At 46.0% G+C, this 16,445-nt stretch overlaps 1 protein-coding gene across 15 annotated transcripts in view; it reads left to right on the plus strand.

Moving 5' to 3' along the window:
* The window catches only part of git1 (GIT ArfGAP 1), a 154,415-nt gene that overhangs the window by 69,512 nt on the left and 68,458 nt on the right, over positions 1 to 16,445 (plus strand). For all 15 annotated transcript variants that reach the window (XM_033046291.1, XM_033046292.1, XM_033046294.1 and 12 more), the window contains exons 2-4: positions 6,063 to 6,196; positions 11,827 to 11,939; positions 12,961 to 13,066. In XM_033046291.1, coding sequence (XP_032902182.1) covers positions 6,063 to 6,196; positions 11,827 to 11,939; positions 12,961 to 13,066 — 353 coding nt within the window. The remainder of the gene's footprint in view (positions 1 to 6,062; positions 6,197 to 11,826; positions 11,940 to 12,960; positions 13,067 to 16,445) is intronic.

Raw genomic sequence — 16,445 nt, forward strand, 5'->3', positions numbered from 1 at the left:
AGGAATTTATTCCTTGGGTGTCCACATGTGGTGCCCATAAACTGGACTGCTTCAAATGCATGTGCCTGCCGCCTTGCATCATGCAGTAGCACTCAACATAGTGATGCCGACAATTGTGTATTCAAGCCTGCAGGCATGAACACTCATAAATTCAGCTGTGTGAGAGAGCTGCAGTTTCACAGATGTAGCCTTTCAGACAAGGCGCCAGCCTTGCATGCTAAGATGGCACATTAGATCTTGCATGCTAAGATGGCACATTTCAAATTAGACCCGCGTGCGTCATCGTAAAACTTGTACCCTTCACCAAAAACACCGCAGCAGACCAGTCATTCGTCTGCTCTTTGTGGGATCCAGCTCTGCAAATTGTCTGCAGCATTTGCTCAAAAAGCAGCCATTTGCTTTGGGTTGGGGGGGGGGGGGGGGGGGGGGGGGGGGGGGGAGGCACTGATATTTCAAAAGATGACAGAAATTCATGTTCATATGGATAATTGGTGTTCATGAATAGATAATTGCTGCATCACTTGCTCCCTGTTTATTTTCTCTCTGCATTGTGTAGTAAAGTGCCTATTTCAAACATATGGTGTCCCATGGTTTTTGTTGAAGAAGGAAAGGCTGAGCTTGCCAAATTTGGGCCTTTTTGTGCCTTGCCAGAGCTGAAAGAGTGGTTGCTATGCATCCATAGCTATAGAAAGGAGCCTTGTACTGATAGTTTTGGGTTTGAGAGTAATGAACATTTTTTACCTGTTTGTTTTAACACATGGTTCTCTTGTGAAATTGAATGCTAAGAGGATAATGGATAAACATAGTTCATGTCATAGGATATAGAGTTAGGCCATTCGGCCCATCGACTCCAACATTCAATTATGGATGATCTATCTTTTCCTCTCAAACCCATTCTCCTGCCTTCTCCCCGTAACATCCTTAATCAAGAACCCGACAAACCCTCTTAAAAAATATCCAATGACTTGGCCTCCATAGTAGTCTGTCGCAATGAATTCCACATATTTGCCACCCTCAAATTCCTCCTTATCTCTTCTAAAGGTATGTCCTCTTATTCTGAGGCTGTGCCCTCTGGTCCTAGACTCTCCCTCTAGTGGAAACATCCTCTCCACATCCACTCTTTCCAGGCCTTAAATGATTCCAACCAGAAAAAAACTCCCTTTATTGCCACTCTTCTATCCATGTTAGTATCTTCCATCTAATCCAGTGACTCTCACCTTGTTTAACAGCCTCGAAGGCCCTTTGAAAATCCAGGTGAACCACATCCACTAACTCTCCTTTGTCTATCCTGCTATGTACATCTTCAAATAATTCCAACTGATTCGTCAGGCAAGACCTCCCCTTCACAAAACCATGCTGGCTTTGGCCTATTTTATCACGCGCATCTAAGTGCTCAGAAACCTTGTCCTTAATAATGGACTCTAAAATCTTACCAACCACTGAAGTCGGGCTAGCTAACCGGTCTATAGTTTCCCCTTTCTTTGCCTCGCTCTCTTCTTAAATAGCACAGTAACATTTGCACATTTCTGCTCTTTTGTTTTATGTATTGCATGCATTCAAATATACAGTGCCCTCCATAATGTTTGGGACAAAGACCCATTTATTTATTTGCCTCTGTACTCCACAATTTGAGATTTATAATAGAAAAAATCACATGTGGTTATAGTGCACATTGTCAGATTTTAATAAAGACCATTTTTATACATTTTGGTTTCACCATGTAGAAATTACAGCAGTGTTTATACATAGTCCCCCCATTTCTGGGCACCATAATGTTTGGGGCACAGCAATGTTATGTCAATGAAAGTAGTCTTGTTTAGTATTTTGTTGCATATCCTTTGCATGCAATGATGCCTGCGATTCATGGACATCACCAGTTGCTGGGTGTCTTCTCTGGTGATGCTCTGCCAGGCCTGTATTGCAGCCATCTTTAGCTTCTGCTTGTTTTGGGGGCTAGTCCCCTTCAGTTTTCTCTTCAGCATATAAAAAGCATGCTCAATTGGGTTCAGATCGGGTGATGACTTGGCCACTACAGAATTGACCGTTTTTTAGCTTTGAAAAACTCTTTTGGTGCTTTAGCTGTATGTTTGGGATCATTGTCTTGCTGTAGAATGAACTGCTGGCCAAAGAGTTTTAAGGCATTTGTTTGAACTTGAGCAGATAGGATGTGTCTATACACTTCCGAATTCATTATTTTCCTGCCGGAGACCGGCCAGAGCTTCAGCAGCTGCGCAGCACTGATTCCATCGCAGAGCGGGCGGGCGATGCCTTCCTGGGGATCGCTGTGCGGAGCTCCGGAGTGTTGGGCCAGCTGAAGTGGAGTTGTGGTTTGTGGAGCTTCCAGCCGCGGGACGCGCTGACTTTAACATCGCGGAGTCCTGGGACCCCTTGCGGGGTTCGCCAGCGTTGAATCTCCACCCAGCTCGGCCTGTGAACTTAAGGAGCCGCAGTCTCCGATAGAAAGTGGACGATTCGGAAACTCCAAGCCGCTGAGTGTTGTCTTCCGTTCCGACGCCGGCCCTCCGATCATCCCGGCAAGAGGGAAGAACATCTTTCCTCCTACCATCTACATCATTGGTACCCACATGGACCACGACGGCTGCATCTTTCACCTCCCACTCCAAGTTCCTCTGCAGGTCAGACGAGATGTCCTGAACCCAGGCATCAGGCAGGCATCACAGCCTTCGGGATCCTCGTGAAAGAGAATCATGCCTATTGTCCCCTGACTTCTACTATCTCCAATGACAACTATGTGTCTCCTCTTCTCCACTTTTGAATGGCCCCTTGATGCATGGTGCCATGGCTAAGTTGCATATCCTTATTACAGCCCTCACACTCTTCTGCACAGGAACAGGGCCTTTGGCCCTCGATCTTTGTGCCAACCATGATGCATGTCATTCACATCCCTGCATCCCCTGCCTGCTCATGCCTGACTAAATGCTTCTTAAATGTCCCTATCGTATCTGCTTCACACCTCCCGTCCATTCTTCCCAGCCATTCATTCCAGGCACCTATCATTCTGTTCGTATAGAAGCAAAACCTTGTCCCGTACATCTCCCTCAAACCTTTGCCCTCCAGATTTTAACAGTTCTGGGGCAATCAGAACTGCACACATTTGGCTTGCTAAATTGAAACTCAGTTGCTAAATTAAAAATCAATTTAAAAGAGAGTTAGATAGAGCTCTAGGGGCTAGCGGAATCAAGGGATATGGGGAGATGGCAGGCACGGGTTACTGATTGTGGATGATCAGCCATGGTCACAATGAATGACGGTGCTGGCTCGAAGGGCCAAATGGCCTCCTCCTGCACCTATTGTCTATGGTTCTATATATTTTCAGAATAACTGTATAAATTGGAGCAAATGTCTGATACGCCAACAGTAATATGTGACCTCAACTGTATATTCTCAACGTGTGAAGCCCCCATGTGGCAGATCATTGAAATGACAATTAACTTCAGCATTGACTGCATCCGAGGTCTTTAGCTCCCTCTGAAACTCAACCAGAAGGCGTGAATGGGATGCACATGTGTGAGATTTTACATTTAAATCAAGTACATGGTACATTTTTCTCCAGTCGCCCTTTTGAAAGAGCATAACTTCAGTCTAGGCAAGCAATGTCTGGTGATTTTGGTAAGGGAGAGATTAAACTCCTAGTACAATTGCCCAATAACGATGAAATGGACCTTGCATAAGAGTGGATAGGGAATCTAGACAGTGAGGACGAATTTGCATCTTCATTAACACTAACTGATCAGAATTGAGCGAGAGGGAAAGAAAGCTCTCAGCTTCCACACTTCCCACTCTGGGAACCAGAAACCAACCAGATCTCCCATTTTGCTGCTATTCATGGCCTACATTTTTATTCTAAGTTATATCTCCTTAAATGTGATTACGTTTTGATAAAAGTCATGACCTGAGTTTCACCTACGTGTTTTTACACGATTCCACCAACACAAATTGACCTCTCATTCTTGGGCAAGGGAATGAGTGATGGGGAAGAAGACACAAAATGCTGGAGTAACTCAGTGGGACAGTCAGCACCTCTGGATAGAAGGAATGGGTGACGTTTCCAGCAATGCTGCCTGTCCCACTGAGTTACTCCAGCATTTTTTGTCTTGTCTTCGGTTTAAAGCAGCATCTGCAGTTCCTTCCAGCACAGTCATGGAGAAGAATTTTTACTAAAGCTTCAAGATAAGGTGGTAATCTGGATGGGGTTGTTTGCTCTGAATGTCTTCATTTGATCTGAAGCTGCAAACTTTGCAAGCTATCATTGAATATCTGGCTGGCTTGCACACAGGAGCCTTTAAATTAGGAAATGTGCAAGGATAGAAGCACAGTAATGCAGCATGGAAACAGGCCCTTCGGCCCAACTCGCCATGACCACCAAGATGCATGTACCTGTTCTATGGGTTGCATGAGTTTATAAAAATGAGCAATACATTATCTGTTGACTTGAAGCCAAGCTGACACATTGATGAATAGAGCTGCTGCAATCACCACCTGTCCATTCCCAAACCCCATCATATTGAGTGCTTCATCTTTACTCTGCCCTTAGATTCATGGTCATTCAGAATGGAAACGGGCCCTTTGGCCCTACTCATCCGTGCCGACCAAGATGTCCCATTTGTCCATGTTTGGTCCATATCCTTCCAAACATTCCCTATGCATGCACCTGTCCAAATGTCCATGAAATGCTTCTATGTTATCTGTCTCCTCTGGCAGCTCGTTCCATGCACCCACTCCCTCTTGCAGTTTACTTTCAGCAGCAGAACGGGTGCTGACAAATACAGCTAAAGGGTATTAAATGTCTTGAATTGTCTCCCAAAGTTATAGCGCACGTTTGAATTTGCATTTGAGCCCTGAAGCGGTCTCGGCTTTCCTGGCACCATCTGTTCGAGACAAGGTTCTGGTTTTTTTTTGATGCTACGATGAATTTTCGGAATGCACAGTTTATGCTTACAGAGATGTCTCCTAATCTCTGCCTGGATTTTTGACACTTGGATTATCATTGTGTCGAGCCATGATTGAACATTTTTTATTCTTTGGAATTTCATTATCACAGTTTTTCCCTTTCCATTTCCCTTTGAACGTAGCCCACTTTGCTGGCCCCTTGCAAAATAAATGACTGATTGCAAATTATAAGAAGGAACTGCAGATGCTGGAAAAATCAAAGGTAGACAAAAATGCTGGAGAAACTCAGCGGGTGAGGCAGCATCTATGGAGCGAAGGATAGGCGATGTTTCGGGTCGAGACCAAGGGTGTTTCAGCTATTCAAATAATCAAGGAATGCAGAGTTAATGCAGGGAAGTAAAAGCTCAATCATGAGTTTCTTGCAAAGGATTGGATATCCTCCACTATTCAGATCATCACAACCCCCAAGTGAGGTGTTTAAGAAGGAACTGCAGATGCTGGAAAATCGAAGGTCGACAAAAATGCTGAAGAAACTCAGCGGGTGAGGCAGCATCTATGGAGCGAAGGAAAAAAGCAGCGTTTTGGGGCTCGGCCCGAAACGTCACCTATTCCTTCGCTCCATAGATGCTGCCGCACCCGCTGAGTTTCTCCAGCATTTTTGTCGACCAACTGTTTGGAAATGGTCATTAAAAGGTTTAGCAAATCTTCGGTATCATTGCTAATAATGGTAAGTTGTATTTGAATTTAGAGCATTATGCATTGAAATACACCATAGTCCTTGTGCATAAAGCTGGGTGGAAAATACTTTATTCTGTCACTATTTTGGGACTTTGTTGTCGACCTACTTTTGATGACAAACTGTAGCTACTGGTATGGAGGTGATGAGCTGATAGATGTATGTTGCCTGACCTCGTTAAATTCCTCCAATTAGACACCGATTCTGCAGATTCTTCCTACACAAGTTCTCCATTGCCTGGTTGTGTGCTGTAGCAGTGAGTGGATTGTTATGCAGTTTAGAGCTTTTTCACAGCTGCTGTCCTATGTGTTGGCTAATTGACCAAGTTAGTTTTAGGCAAGGATTTCGTTTTTATCTTTGCCATGCTAATATTTAATCCGTGCATAACTTGCTAATTTCACACTAATCTCTACAGATCCTGGTTGGGCATCGATAAACCGTGGAGTGCTGGTTTGTGATGAATGCTGCAGTGTTCATCGAAGTCTTGGTCGACATATCTCCATGGTGAAACATCTCCGCCACAGCTCGTGGTCTCCGACTCTGTTACACGTGAGTTATGTTTAAATCTTTAGTTTTGACATACAGCAGGGAAACAGGCCCTTCGGCCCATCGAGCCCGTGCCGACTAGCGATCACCCCGTGCACTAGCACTACCCTACGCACTAGGGACAATTTACCATTTTTACCAAAGCCAAATTAATCTACAGACCTGCACATCTTTGTAGTGTGGGAGGAAACAGAGCACCCGGAGTGAAAACTCCACCGTCACGGGGAGACTCTGTACAGACAACACCCTTAGTCGGGATGGAATCTGGGTCTCTGGCGCAGTGAGGCAGCAACTCTGGCGCAGTGAGGCAGCAACTCTGGCGCAGTGAGGCAGCAACTCTGGCGCAGTGAGGCAGCAACTCTGGCGCAGTGAGGCAGCAGCTCTGGCGCAGTGAGGCAGCAGCTCTGGCGCAGTGAGGCGGCAACTCTGGCGCAGTGAGGCGGCAACTCTGGCGCTGTGAGGCGGCAACTCTGGCGCTGTGAGGCGGCAACTCTGGCGCTGTGAGGCGGCAACTCTGGCGCTGTGAGGCGGCAACTCTGGCGCTGTGAGGCGGCAACTCTGGCGCTGTGAGGCGGCAACTCTGGCGCTGTGAGGCGGCAACTCTGGCGCAGTGAGGCGGCAGCTCTGGCGCAGTGAGGCTGCACTCTGGCGCTGTGAGGCGGCAACTCTGGCGCAGTGAGGCGGCAGCTCTGGCGCAGTGAGGCGGCAGCTCTGGCGCAGTGAGGCGGCAACTCTGGCGCAGTGAGGCGGCAGCTCTGGCGCAGTGAGGCTGCACTCTGGCGCTGTGAGGCGGCAACTCTGGCGCAGTGAGGCGGCAACTCTGGCGCAGTGAGGCGGCAACTCTGGCGCAGTGAGGCGGCAGCTCTGGCGCAGTGAGGCTGCACTCTGGCGCTGTGAGGCGGCAACTCTGGCGCAGTGAGGCGGCAACTCTGGCGCAGTGAGGCAGCAACTCTGGCGCAGTGAGGCAGCAACTCTGGCGCAGTGAGGCAGCAACTCTACCGCTGCGCCACCATGCTGCCTTATTTGGCTGCGTTAAGTTGTCTGTAATGTAGGTGTGTGGGAAGAGTTGATGGGATGTGGGAAGAATAAAATAGGATTTGTGTTGGATTCCAGTAGATGGCTGTATGACTCTTAAGACCTTTTAAAAGTCATTTATAAAGATAAATAAAAGGGAAGGTTTTAGTGAGCTGTCAGCCACTTACAGACAAATAGGACTGGCCCAGAATGCCAACTTGGTCGGCCTGGTCAAGGTGAGCTGAAGGACCGGTTTCCTTGCTGGACTATGATTCCCACTTGTTGAGCCAAAGGCTATATTGTTGTGATCCAATGACTCTTAAGATGACGATTAGAATTATTTTTTTGCAGATTCTGAAGAAACTTATTTTCTGGTGATTATTTTGGGAATTGGACATGTCTCTGGTCTGTAAATATACTGCATTGTATGAACCCAGTCTACATGCAATTCCTTGACAAAGTGCAGAGATCCAGGATGCAGTCAACCTCTCCTGACCTGAAAGCAGATTTTTACTGTGATGTTTAGAGTTGCAATCCCTGCTAGTACTATTTCATAATGGCATAGCAATTTACCAGATGGAATGATGGTCAGACACCAACAGTATAGATTATACAAAAACAAATTACATTTGGTTTCCCCATTTGGACTGTACTGTGAGCAATGAGTGGAGTCTTCCAAATTGGGAAAACATGCGATCTTGGATGCGGGGAAGGGGGGTAGATTACATGGAAGAGTGAGCTGGGAAGGGGAGGTTGCATGGAATAGTAAGATGAGAAGCAGAGTAGGTATTCTCCGTGGATTGTCACCTTGTCGTGGTGGAGAAGCTTGTGTGGACCTGAGATCCTGAGAGCGATGCCGTCTGGAGCTATGCTCCTGGTAAGGCCACCCATGGCGGTAAGGTCGAGGGGGAGGTCTCTGACAAAGAGCAATCCAACCAACACCTCAACGGTGGAACAGGCGGAGGCCGATGGCTGACCTTAGTGGAGCGTCACAACGGCTGGGAAGGCGGATGAAGGCTGCAGCAGAAAAAGGTCTCTGTCATCTTGGACTCCATGTCATTGGATCCTGACCCAGATCTGTCAAGGACCGTGTGGCGGCTGTCTGTGCACCAGTCTCCCCACGTTAAACAAAGTCACGCACAGGCAGGCGTCCTCCATGAGAGGACAGTCACACTCGTTTCCAGTGACCGCCGATAATGAGGTATTGGTGAAGTGGAGTAATGAAAACTGTGCATCGTAGATTTGGATGATCCATGAGTCTGGGGGAAAAACCACCTGAGCCCATTATAACTTGTATCTCTATTGCAACACTGACCGACTGGCTGAGGTCCACTTGTATAGCATTTAACTAATCTGGTTTGACAACTGAAGTATTGCAACATTTGACCTTTCTTCCTACTTCTGGACAGTCAGAGCCCCTTCCCCAGGATAGAAAAAGTAAATACTAGAGGACATAGCTTTTATGTTGAAAGGGACAAAGTTTAAAGGAGGTGCGCAGGGCAACTTTTTTTACAGAGGGTGAAGGGTGCCACAGGTGGTGGTGGAGGTAGATATGATGGTAACATTTGAGGCTTTGGATAGGCGCATGGATCTGCAGGGAATGGAGGGATATGGATTATGTGCAGGCAGTTCCAGTTCAGTTTATTGTCACGTGTACCGAGGTACAGTGAAAAGGTTTTGTTGCGTGCTATCCAGTCAGCAGAAAGACAATACATGATTACAATCAACCCATTTACAGTGTGCAGATACATGATATGGGAATACCGCTTAGTGCAAGATAAAGCCAGCAAAGTCCGATCAAGGATAGTCCGAGGGTCACCAATAAGGTAGCTAGTATTTCAGCACTGCTCTCTGGTTGTGGTAGGATGATTCAGTTGCCTGATAACAGCCGAGAAGAAACTGTCCCTGAATCTGGAGGTGTGCGTTTTCACATTTCTGTACCTCTCGCCCGATGAGAGAGGGGAGAAGAGGGAGTGACTGAGGTGAGACTGGTCCTTGATGATGCTGCTGGCCTTGTCGAGGCAGTGTGAGGTGTAGATGGGGTCAATGGAAGGCAGGTTGGTTGGTGTGAGTGAGGGTCTGGGCTGCTGTTTGATAACATTAACAAGCTAAATTAAGAGGTACTTGGGAGAACAAGTGATGTAGAATGTGTGGACTTACAACTGTGGGTTGGGCAGTTAATTGGCCAGCGTTACTTAGCCCTCGTAGGCAGTTGAGTGGGAGAGTCTAGGGAGTGTTGAGAATGTGAAGAGATTTTTTTTTTAAATGTGAGCATTGGTATGGACTTTCTCCGGGTGCTCCTGTTTCCTCCCACACTCCAAAGACGTGCAGGTTTGTAGATTAACTGACTTGGCATAAATGTTAAAAACATAATTGACCCTAGTGTGTGTAGGGTAGTGTTAATGTGTGGGGATCGCTGGTCAGTGTGGGCCGATGGGCCTGTTTCCGTGCTGTATCTCTAAACTAAATTAAACTAAAATTGAATAGACTTTTAGATGTACACATGGATATGCAGGGAGTGTAGGGACATGGTTCACGTGCAGGCAGAGTTTAACTTGGCATCATGTTCGGCACAGACATTGTGGGCCGAAGGGCCTGTTGCTTTGCTGTGTCCACCTCTCTGACCCTGTCACTGCAATGTTGATCATGTTTCAGCTAATCAAATAATCAAGGAATGCAGAGTTAATGCAGGGAAGTAAAAGCTCAATCATGAGTTTCTTGCAAGGGATTGGATATCGTCCTCTCTTCAGATCTTACATTCATGACCTTGATCACAATCCCCAAGTGAGGTGTTTAAGAAGGAACTGCAGATGCTGGAAAATCGAAGGTAGACAAAAATGCTGGAGAAACTCAGCGGGTGAGGCAGCATCTATGGAGCGAAGGGTCTCGACCCGAAACGTCACCTTTTTCCTTCGCTCCATAGACGCTGCCTCACCTGCTGAGTTTCTCCAGCATTTTTGTCAACCCCCAAGTGAGGTGTCACTTTATTACATTTTGCCTTCCTATAAATGTAAAACCAGGTGTTAGTCATGCAGAATGTGTTCTTTATTTAAATTTGATCATCGTTGTGGAAAATTCAAATATCATTTATAAACGTGGGACTTGTAACTAAGATATATAATAAAAAAATCAGCATGCTTTTATATTCCACTGATTAAATAGAGATGGGGCAAGAGTGGGGGTTTGATGTTACAACTATACGGGGCATTGGTGAGATGATATTTGGGGTATTGTGTGCAGTGCTGGTCTCCTTGCTAAAAGATGTCATTAATCTGGAGACGGTGTGGAGAAGATTAGAAAGGATGTGACTGGGATGCTTGAGTTGTAGGCTGAGGCTTTTATTCCTGGAGTGTAAGAGGCTAAGGGGTGATCTTAGAGGGGTATAAAGATGACTATTTGCCCCAAGGATAATAGAGAGTAAAATTAGAGGGTGCAGGTTTAAGGAGCAATGCGCAAGATGAGGAACCATGTTTACACAGGGCAGTGAACATGTGGAATTTATTTTATTTTTCCAAAATAGACTTTATTTGAGAAATAAATATATACAATACATGATCCATACAAAACACCATCCAACATTCTTGTAGGCTATACAAACATTCAATGCTGTTTACACAAATTACACAGTATTACCCCCCCCACCCTTGCCACTCATGTGGCCCACTGGCGTGGAATCCCCTTACTTTTGAGGGGCGTCTCCACCACACCCTGCCCCCCCCCATGTCTAGCAGCGGAAGGACTCTAGACTGTGGTTCTCCCCCACAGAGTCTTGGCGTTGGCTGCACCAAGCTTCAGTGCGTCCCTCAGCACGTACCCCTGCAGTCTGCAGAGGGCCAGTCGGCAACATTCCCTGACGGACATCTTGCTCCGCTGGGAGGTCAACAACGCTCTGGCAGACCAGAGAGCGTCTTTCACCGAGTTGATGACCTTCCAGCAGCACTCGATGTCAGTCTCTGAATGTGTCCCTGGGAACAGTCTGTAAATCACACAGTCATGTGGAATGAGCTGTCAGAGTAAGCAGCAGAGGTCAGTGTTTAAAAGCATTTGGATGGGAAGGCCACTGGGCCGCACTGAGACATCATGCAATCTGTTTCTCCCAGGCAACACATGGATTTATTTCCATTGTTCTTCTCAATGGCTTACACCTTGAACTCCCAGTGTTCAACTGTTTGAACCTGACTCATTTCATACAAGCTCATTGACTTTAGATTGTGTTCTACTAAACTTTGTTGTATCCTAGTAAATCAGCGTGCGTGCGCGTGTGCACCTGTGTGTGTGTGCGTGCCTGCGTGTGTGTGTGCGTGTGTGTGTGCGTGTGCATGTGTGCGCGTGTGTGTGTGTACGTGTGCGTGCATGTGGACCTTGCTGCACACAATGTGAGAGGTTAGAATGGAGTGATTAGAGGGCATGAAGATGGAGGAGGTGGAGTGGATGTAACTGGGAAAGCGAGGGCTTGCGATGAACATTGGGCACAAACTAATGTCCTAAGATGGGAAAAGCAGATGAGGCATGGAGAATCGGCGATGGCCAGGTGAAAGTGTTAATTGGCGGGGTGCTATCTTCTGTTATTTATACATCGTACTAAAGTGGTTGGTTGTCCACATTTGATCTCCTCCTAGATGGTACAGACGCTGGCAAGTAATGGAGCCAACTCGATCTGGGAGCATTCGTTGCTTGATCCAGCGCAAGTGCAGAGTGGACGACGGAAGCCAAACCCACAGGATAAAGTGCAGTGAGTACCGTTCACCTCGAGTACAAGCTGCTGGGTTGAAGATGGATGATTGCACATGGTCCAGGCAATGACATGGCATGAGCCATGAGGAATTGGCGTCCCAGATGAAAAGCATTCTTGTGCTGTGGGGAATACGTTCATAAGTGATAGGAGCAAAATGAGGCCATTCGGCCCATCGTGTGTACTTCGCCATTCAATCATGGCTGATCTATCTCCCCCTCCTAACCTCATTGTCCTGCCTTCTCCCCATAACCCCTGACACCCTTACTAATCAAGAATCTATCTCTGCCTTAAAAATATCCATTGACTTGCCTTCTGTGGCAATGAATTCCACAAATTCACCACCCTCCAACTAAAGAAATTCCTCCTCATCTCCTTCCTAAAGGAGCATCCTTTAATTCTGAGGCCAAAGACCCCCCAGTCCCAGACTCTCCCACTAGTGGAAACATCCTCTCCACATCCACTCCATCCAGGTCTCTATCGGAATAGCCAATGTTTAATCCAAATCAAAGATAGACACGGAGTGTTGGAGTAACTCAGCGGGACAGGCAGCGTCTCTGGAGAGACAGAATGGGTGACGTTTCCGGTCGAGACCCTTCTTCAAATACAAATCAGTTAATTATTGAGGTTTGATCAATGTTTAGTCAAGAGCTTATAATAAGTAATAAGATCTTGTAATATCTTTATTCAACATGTTATAAGATCTTATCCATGTAATAAGATTTTAATTTATAAAGATACCTTTGAGTGTTAAGATCTTGTTATTACACTAATCTTCAGAGTTTCTGTTAAGAATAGCAATGTACAAATAAGATTAATTACTGACTAAAATAGGTTCTCCTCAAAATAGACCAGTTGAGAATAATAATAAACTTAAAACTACATTCTTACAAAGGTAGATAGTCATGACTGAGCCTAACAATGGAACTGATTCTGTGGAGTTGCCGATATCACGCGCAGTTATCTGCAGTTATCACATTGCTGAAATGTGCCTTTGTCTTGTGTTTGAATACATCTGCAGTCCCACAAAGGCAGAGTTCATCAGAGCCAAATACCAGATGTTGGCGTTTGTACACAAGCTGCCGTGCCGTGATGATGATGGTGTGACCACAAAGGATCTGAGCAAGGTGAGAAATTGTGAAGTTCTCATTTAGAGTTTGGTTATATTTGAATATCTAGAGATTAGCAAATAGATGTCATGGCAAGATATTACTTCAAACGAATTGGGTGGGAAGGAGCTACAGATGCTCGTATAGGCTGAAGATGGGCGCAATATGCTGGAGTAACTCAGCGTGTCAGACAGCATCTCTAGAGAGAAGGAATAGGTGACCTTTCAGCACAAAACCCTTCTTGAACCTCTGAAGAAAGTTCTCAACCCGAAACGTAACCTATGCCTTTTCTGCACAAAATGTTTTTTTATATTTGGAAAATTCACTAAGTTCTTTACAAATCTCTGCATTTTTATACATGAGCTGCAAACCTTTGTGAGTGGCCTGTGTATGACATTTCTGTTCCCTACTTTATCAGGGGTTATGGGGAGAAGGCAGGAGAATGGGGTTAGGAGGGAGAGATAGATCAGCCAGGATTGAATGGCGGAGTGGACTTGATGAGCCGAATGGCCCAATTCTGCACCCATCACTTATGACCTGAGATAGACACAAAATGCTGGAGTAACTCAGCGGGTCAGGCAGCATCTCTGGAGAACATGGATAGGTGACATTTTGCAGAGTGCTGGAGTAACTCAGCGGGTCAGACAGCATCTGTGGAGAACATGGATAGGTGACGTTTCACAGAGTGCTGGAGTAACTCAGCGGCTCAGGCAGCATCTCTGGAGAACATGGATAGGTGATATTTCATAGAATGCTGGAGTTACTCAGCGGGTCAGGCAGCATCTCTGGAGTGACGTTTCAGTTCGATGCCCTTCTTCAGACATTCAGACATTGCACCTATCCCTGTTCTCCACAAATGCTGCCTGACCCATTGAGTTACTCCATCATTTTGTATCTGTTGTAAACCAGTATGTTGCTGAAGTTGCTCCTCAGGTTGACCAGTGTGTCATGGAGGGGGTGAGCTGTATTGTCCAAGATGCTCTGCAGTTTGAGGAGCATCGTCCCCTCCAAGACCAACCTCCCATGAATCCAACTCCAACTCTGCCCCCAGGACAGAGCCAGCCTTCCTGATGAGTTTATTGATCCTGTTGGCGTCCGTGGCCTTGGCCCTGCTGCCCCAGTACACGGCAGCGTAGAAGGCACTGGCTACCACCGATGGGTAGAACATCTGCAGCATCTTACTGCAGACGGTTATTAATATTACCATTATTAATTTATTGTGATCTTGATTATTATTTATTATCAATGTTATTGTGTTTTTATGCTGCAGCAAGAAAGAATTGTAATGATCAGCCGTCGGTACATATGGCAATTGAACTCTCATGACTCGAGTTGTATTTGTCACCGATGTTTCCAAGTAACCAGCGCCTAATATGTGTGTTGGCTCAGTATCTTGTTATCACACTGCCGAAGACATATTAAAAAGCACATTTCAACTTGAGTTGGTGCCTGGACCTATGATTTGACCAGTTTTTCCGCTGTTTTATAAGTGAAGCTAAACCAATGGCCCCTATACCAGCGGGTGATTTCTTCTGCTTTACAAATGAGTCAATTTTGTTGAATACTTCCAGGAATTGGACTTTTTAAAGCAAATGTTAAGGCACCTGGCACTGAATCCTGGCATTACTGACGCTACAGTTCAGCTTGAATTGGCCAGGTGAGAATAGCACAGGTGGTACATTGAATATTAGCAGCAAAATGATGAGGAAACAAAATGTTAAGCAATTCCCTACTTGAATTGATCTGCAGTGCCTGACTTCATAAGTGATAGAAGCAGAATTAGGTCATTTGGCCCATCAAGTCTACTCCACCATTCGATCATGGCTGACCTATCATTCCCGCCTAACCCCATTCTCCTGCCTTTTCCCCATAACCCCTGATGCCCGAACTAATCAAGAGATTGATTTGATTCCAAGAAACTGGAATTGATTTGTACCTAAAAAGGCTGGAGGAACTCGGTGGGTCGGGCAGTGAATGAACAGGCACTGCTTTAGGTTGGGACCCTTCTTCAGACTCCCTTCTCTCCACAGATGCTGCCTGACCTGCTGAGTTCCACCAGCCTATTGTGTTTCTTTGCTCACGGTTCCAGTATCTTCAGTCTCTTGTCTCTGCAATTAACTTAATATTTACTTATTTTTTTAAAAAGGCAATCAAGAATAATCCCCTGGGTGGGAATTTTGAGTGTTATTAACATCATAAATTAATTTTTTGGGAATAGCAATTTAGAAGATAAGTAAGCAAACAGCAAATCATTTGGTTTTGCTTCTAAGTTTGTGTAAATGAGGCCGGGTGCATGTTGATCAAACGCTTCAAGCTATGCCGGCTCATCTCCCTGAAGTTATTAGAGTCGCATTTCATAGGTGCCAGCTCATCTTGCAGAAACGCAAATAACATTTTCTGACATTTGCATTTATCTCCTTATTTACTTCAATTTAATCTTCAGGAATCTAAAAGAGCTTTCCAACACGGAAGGTTGCAAGCGTGAATATTGCTGGCTTTATTATGCCCTGGAGCACACTGTGGGGAATTGCAATGTCATTTTCCAGAGACTAATCATGGCAGTATTCTTTGTTGAATGCTGCACTTCTCATTAAAATATCGTTACACTGTAATTAGAATAGCTTGAGACCAATTTGTGAAGCTCGGGGAAAATACGTTCATTTCATGCAAAGGATTTACACTGGACTTCAAATAGTTGCCCAGTTAACCGAGAGATGCAAGGATCTGCAGATGCAGGAATCTTGAGCAAAACAGAGCTGGAGGAGCTCTGCGGGTTACACAGCATGTGTGAAGGGAATGGACAGACAATGTTTCAGCTCCGGACCCTTCAGGCCTTGGGCCAATTAATCTCATTAGAACATGTGCATTGTTTTACATTGATGTAAATGCATCCCAGTATGAAGAAGGGTCCAAAGCCAAAACATCATGTGTTTAAGAAGGAACTGCAGATGCTGGAAAATCGAAGGTAGACAAAAATGCTGGAGAAACTCAGCGGGTGCAGCAGCATCTATGGAGCGAAGGAAATAGGCAACGTTTCAGGCCGAAACCCTTCTTCAGACTGATGGGGGGTGGCGGGGAGAAGAAAGGAAAAAGGAGGAGGAGGAGCCCGAGGGCTGAGGAAGGGGAGGAGACAGCAAGGGCTAACAAAATTGGGAGAATTCAATGTTCATGCCCGCAGGATGCAGACTCCCCAAGCGGAATATGAGGTGCTGTTCCTCCAATTTCCGGTGTTGCTCGCTCTGGCCATGGAGGAGACCCAGGACAGAGAGGTCGGATGGGGAATGGGAAGGGGAGTTGAAGTGCTGAGCCACCGGGAGGTCAGGTAGGTTATTGCGGACCGAGCGGAGGTGTTCGGCGAAGCGATCGCCCAGCCTCCGCTTGGTCTCACCGAGTGAGC

This window comes from Amblyraja radiata, chromosome 28 (assembly GCF_010909765.2).
Source record: "Amblyraja radiata isolate CabotCenter1 chromosome 28, sAmbRad1.1.pri, whole genome shotgun sequence".
Taxonomy (NCBI): Eukaryota; Metazoa; Chordata; class Chondrichthyes; order Rajiformes; family Rajidae; genus Amblyraja; species Amblyraja radiata.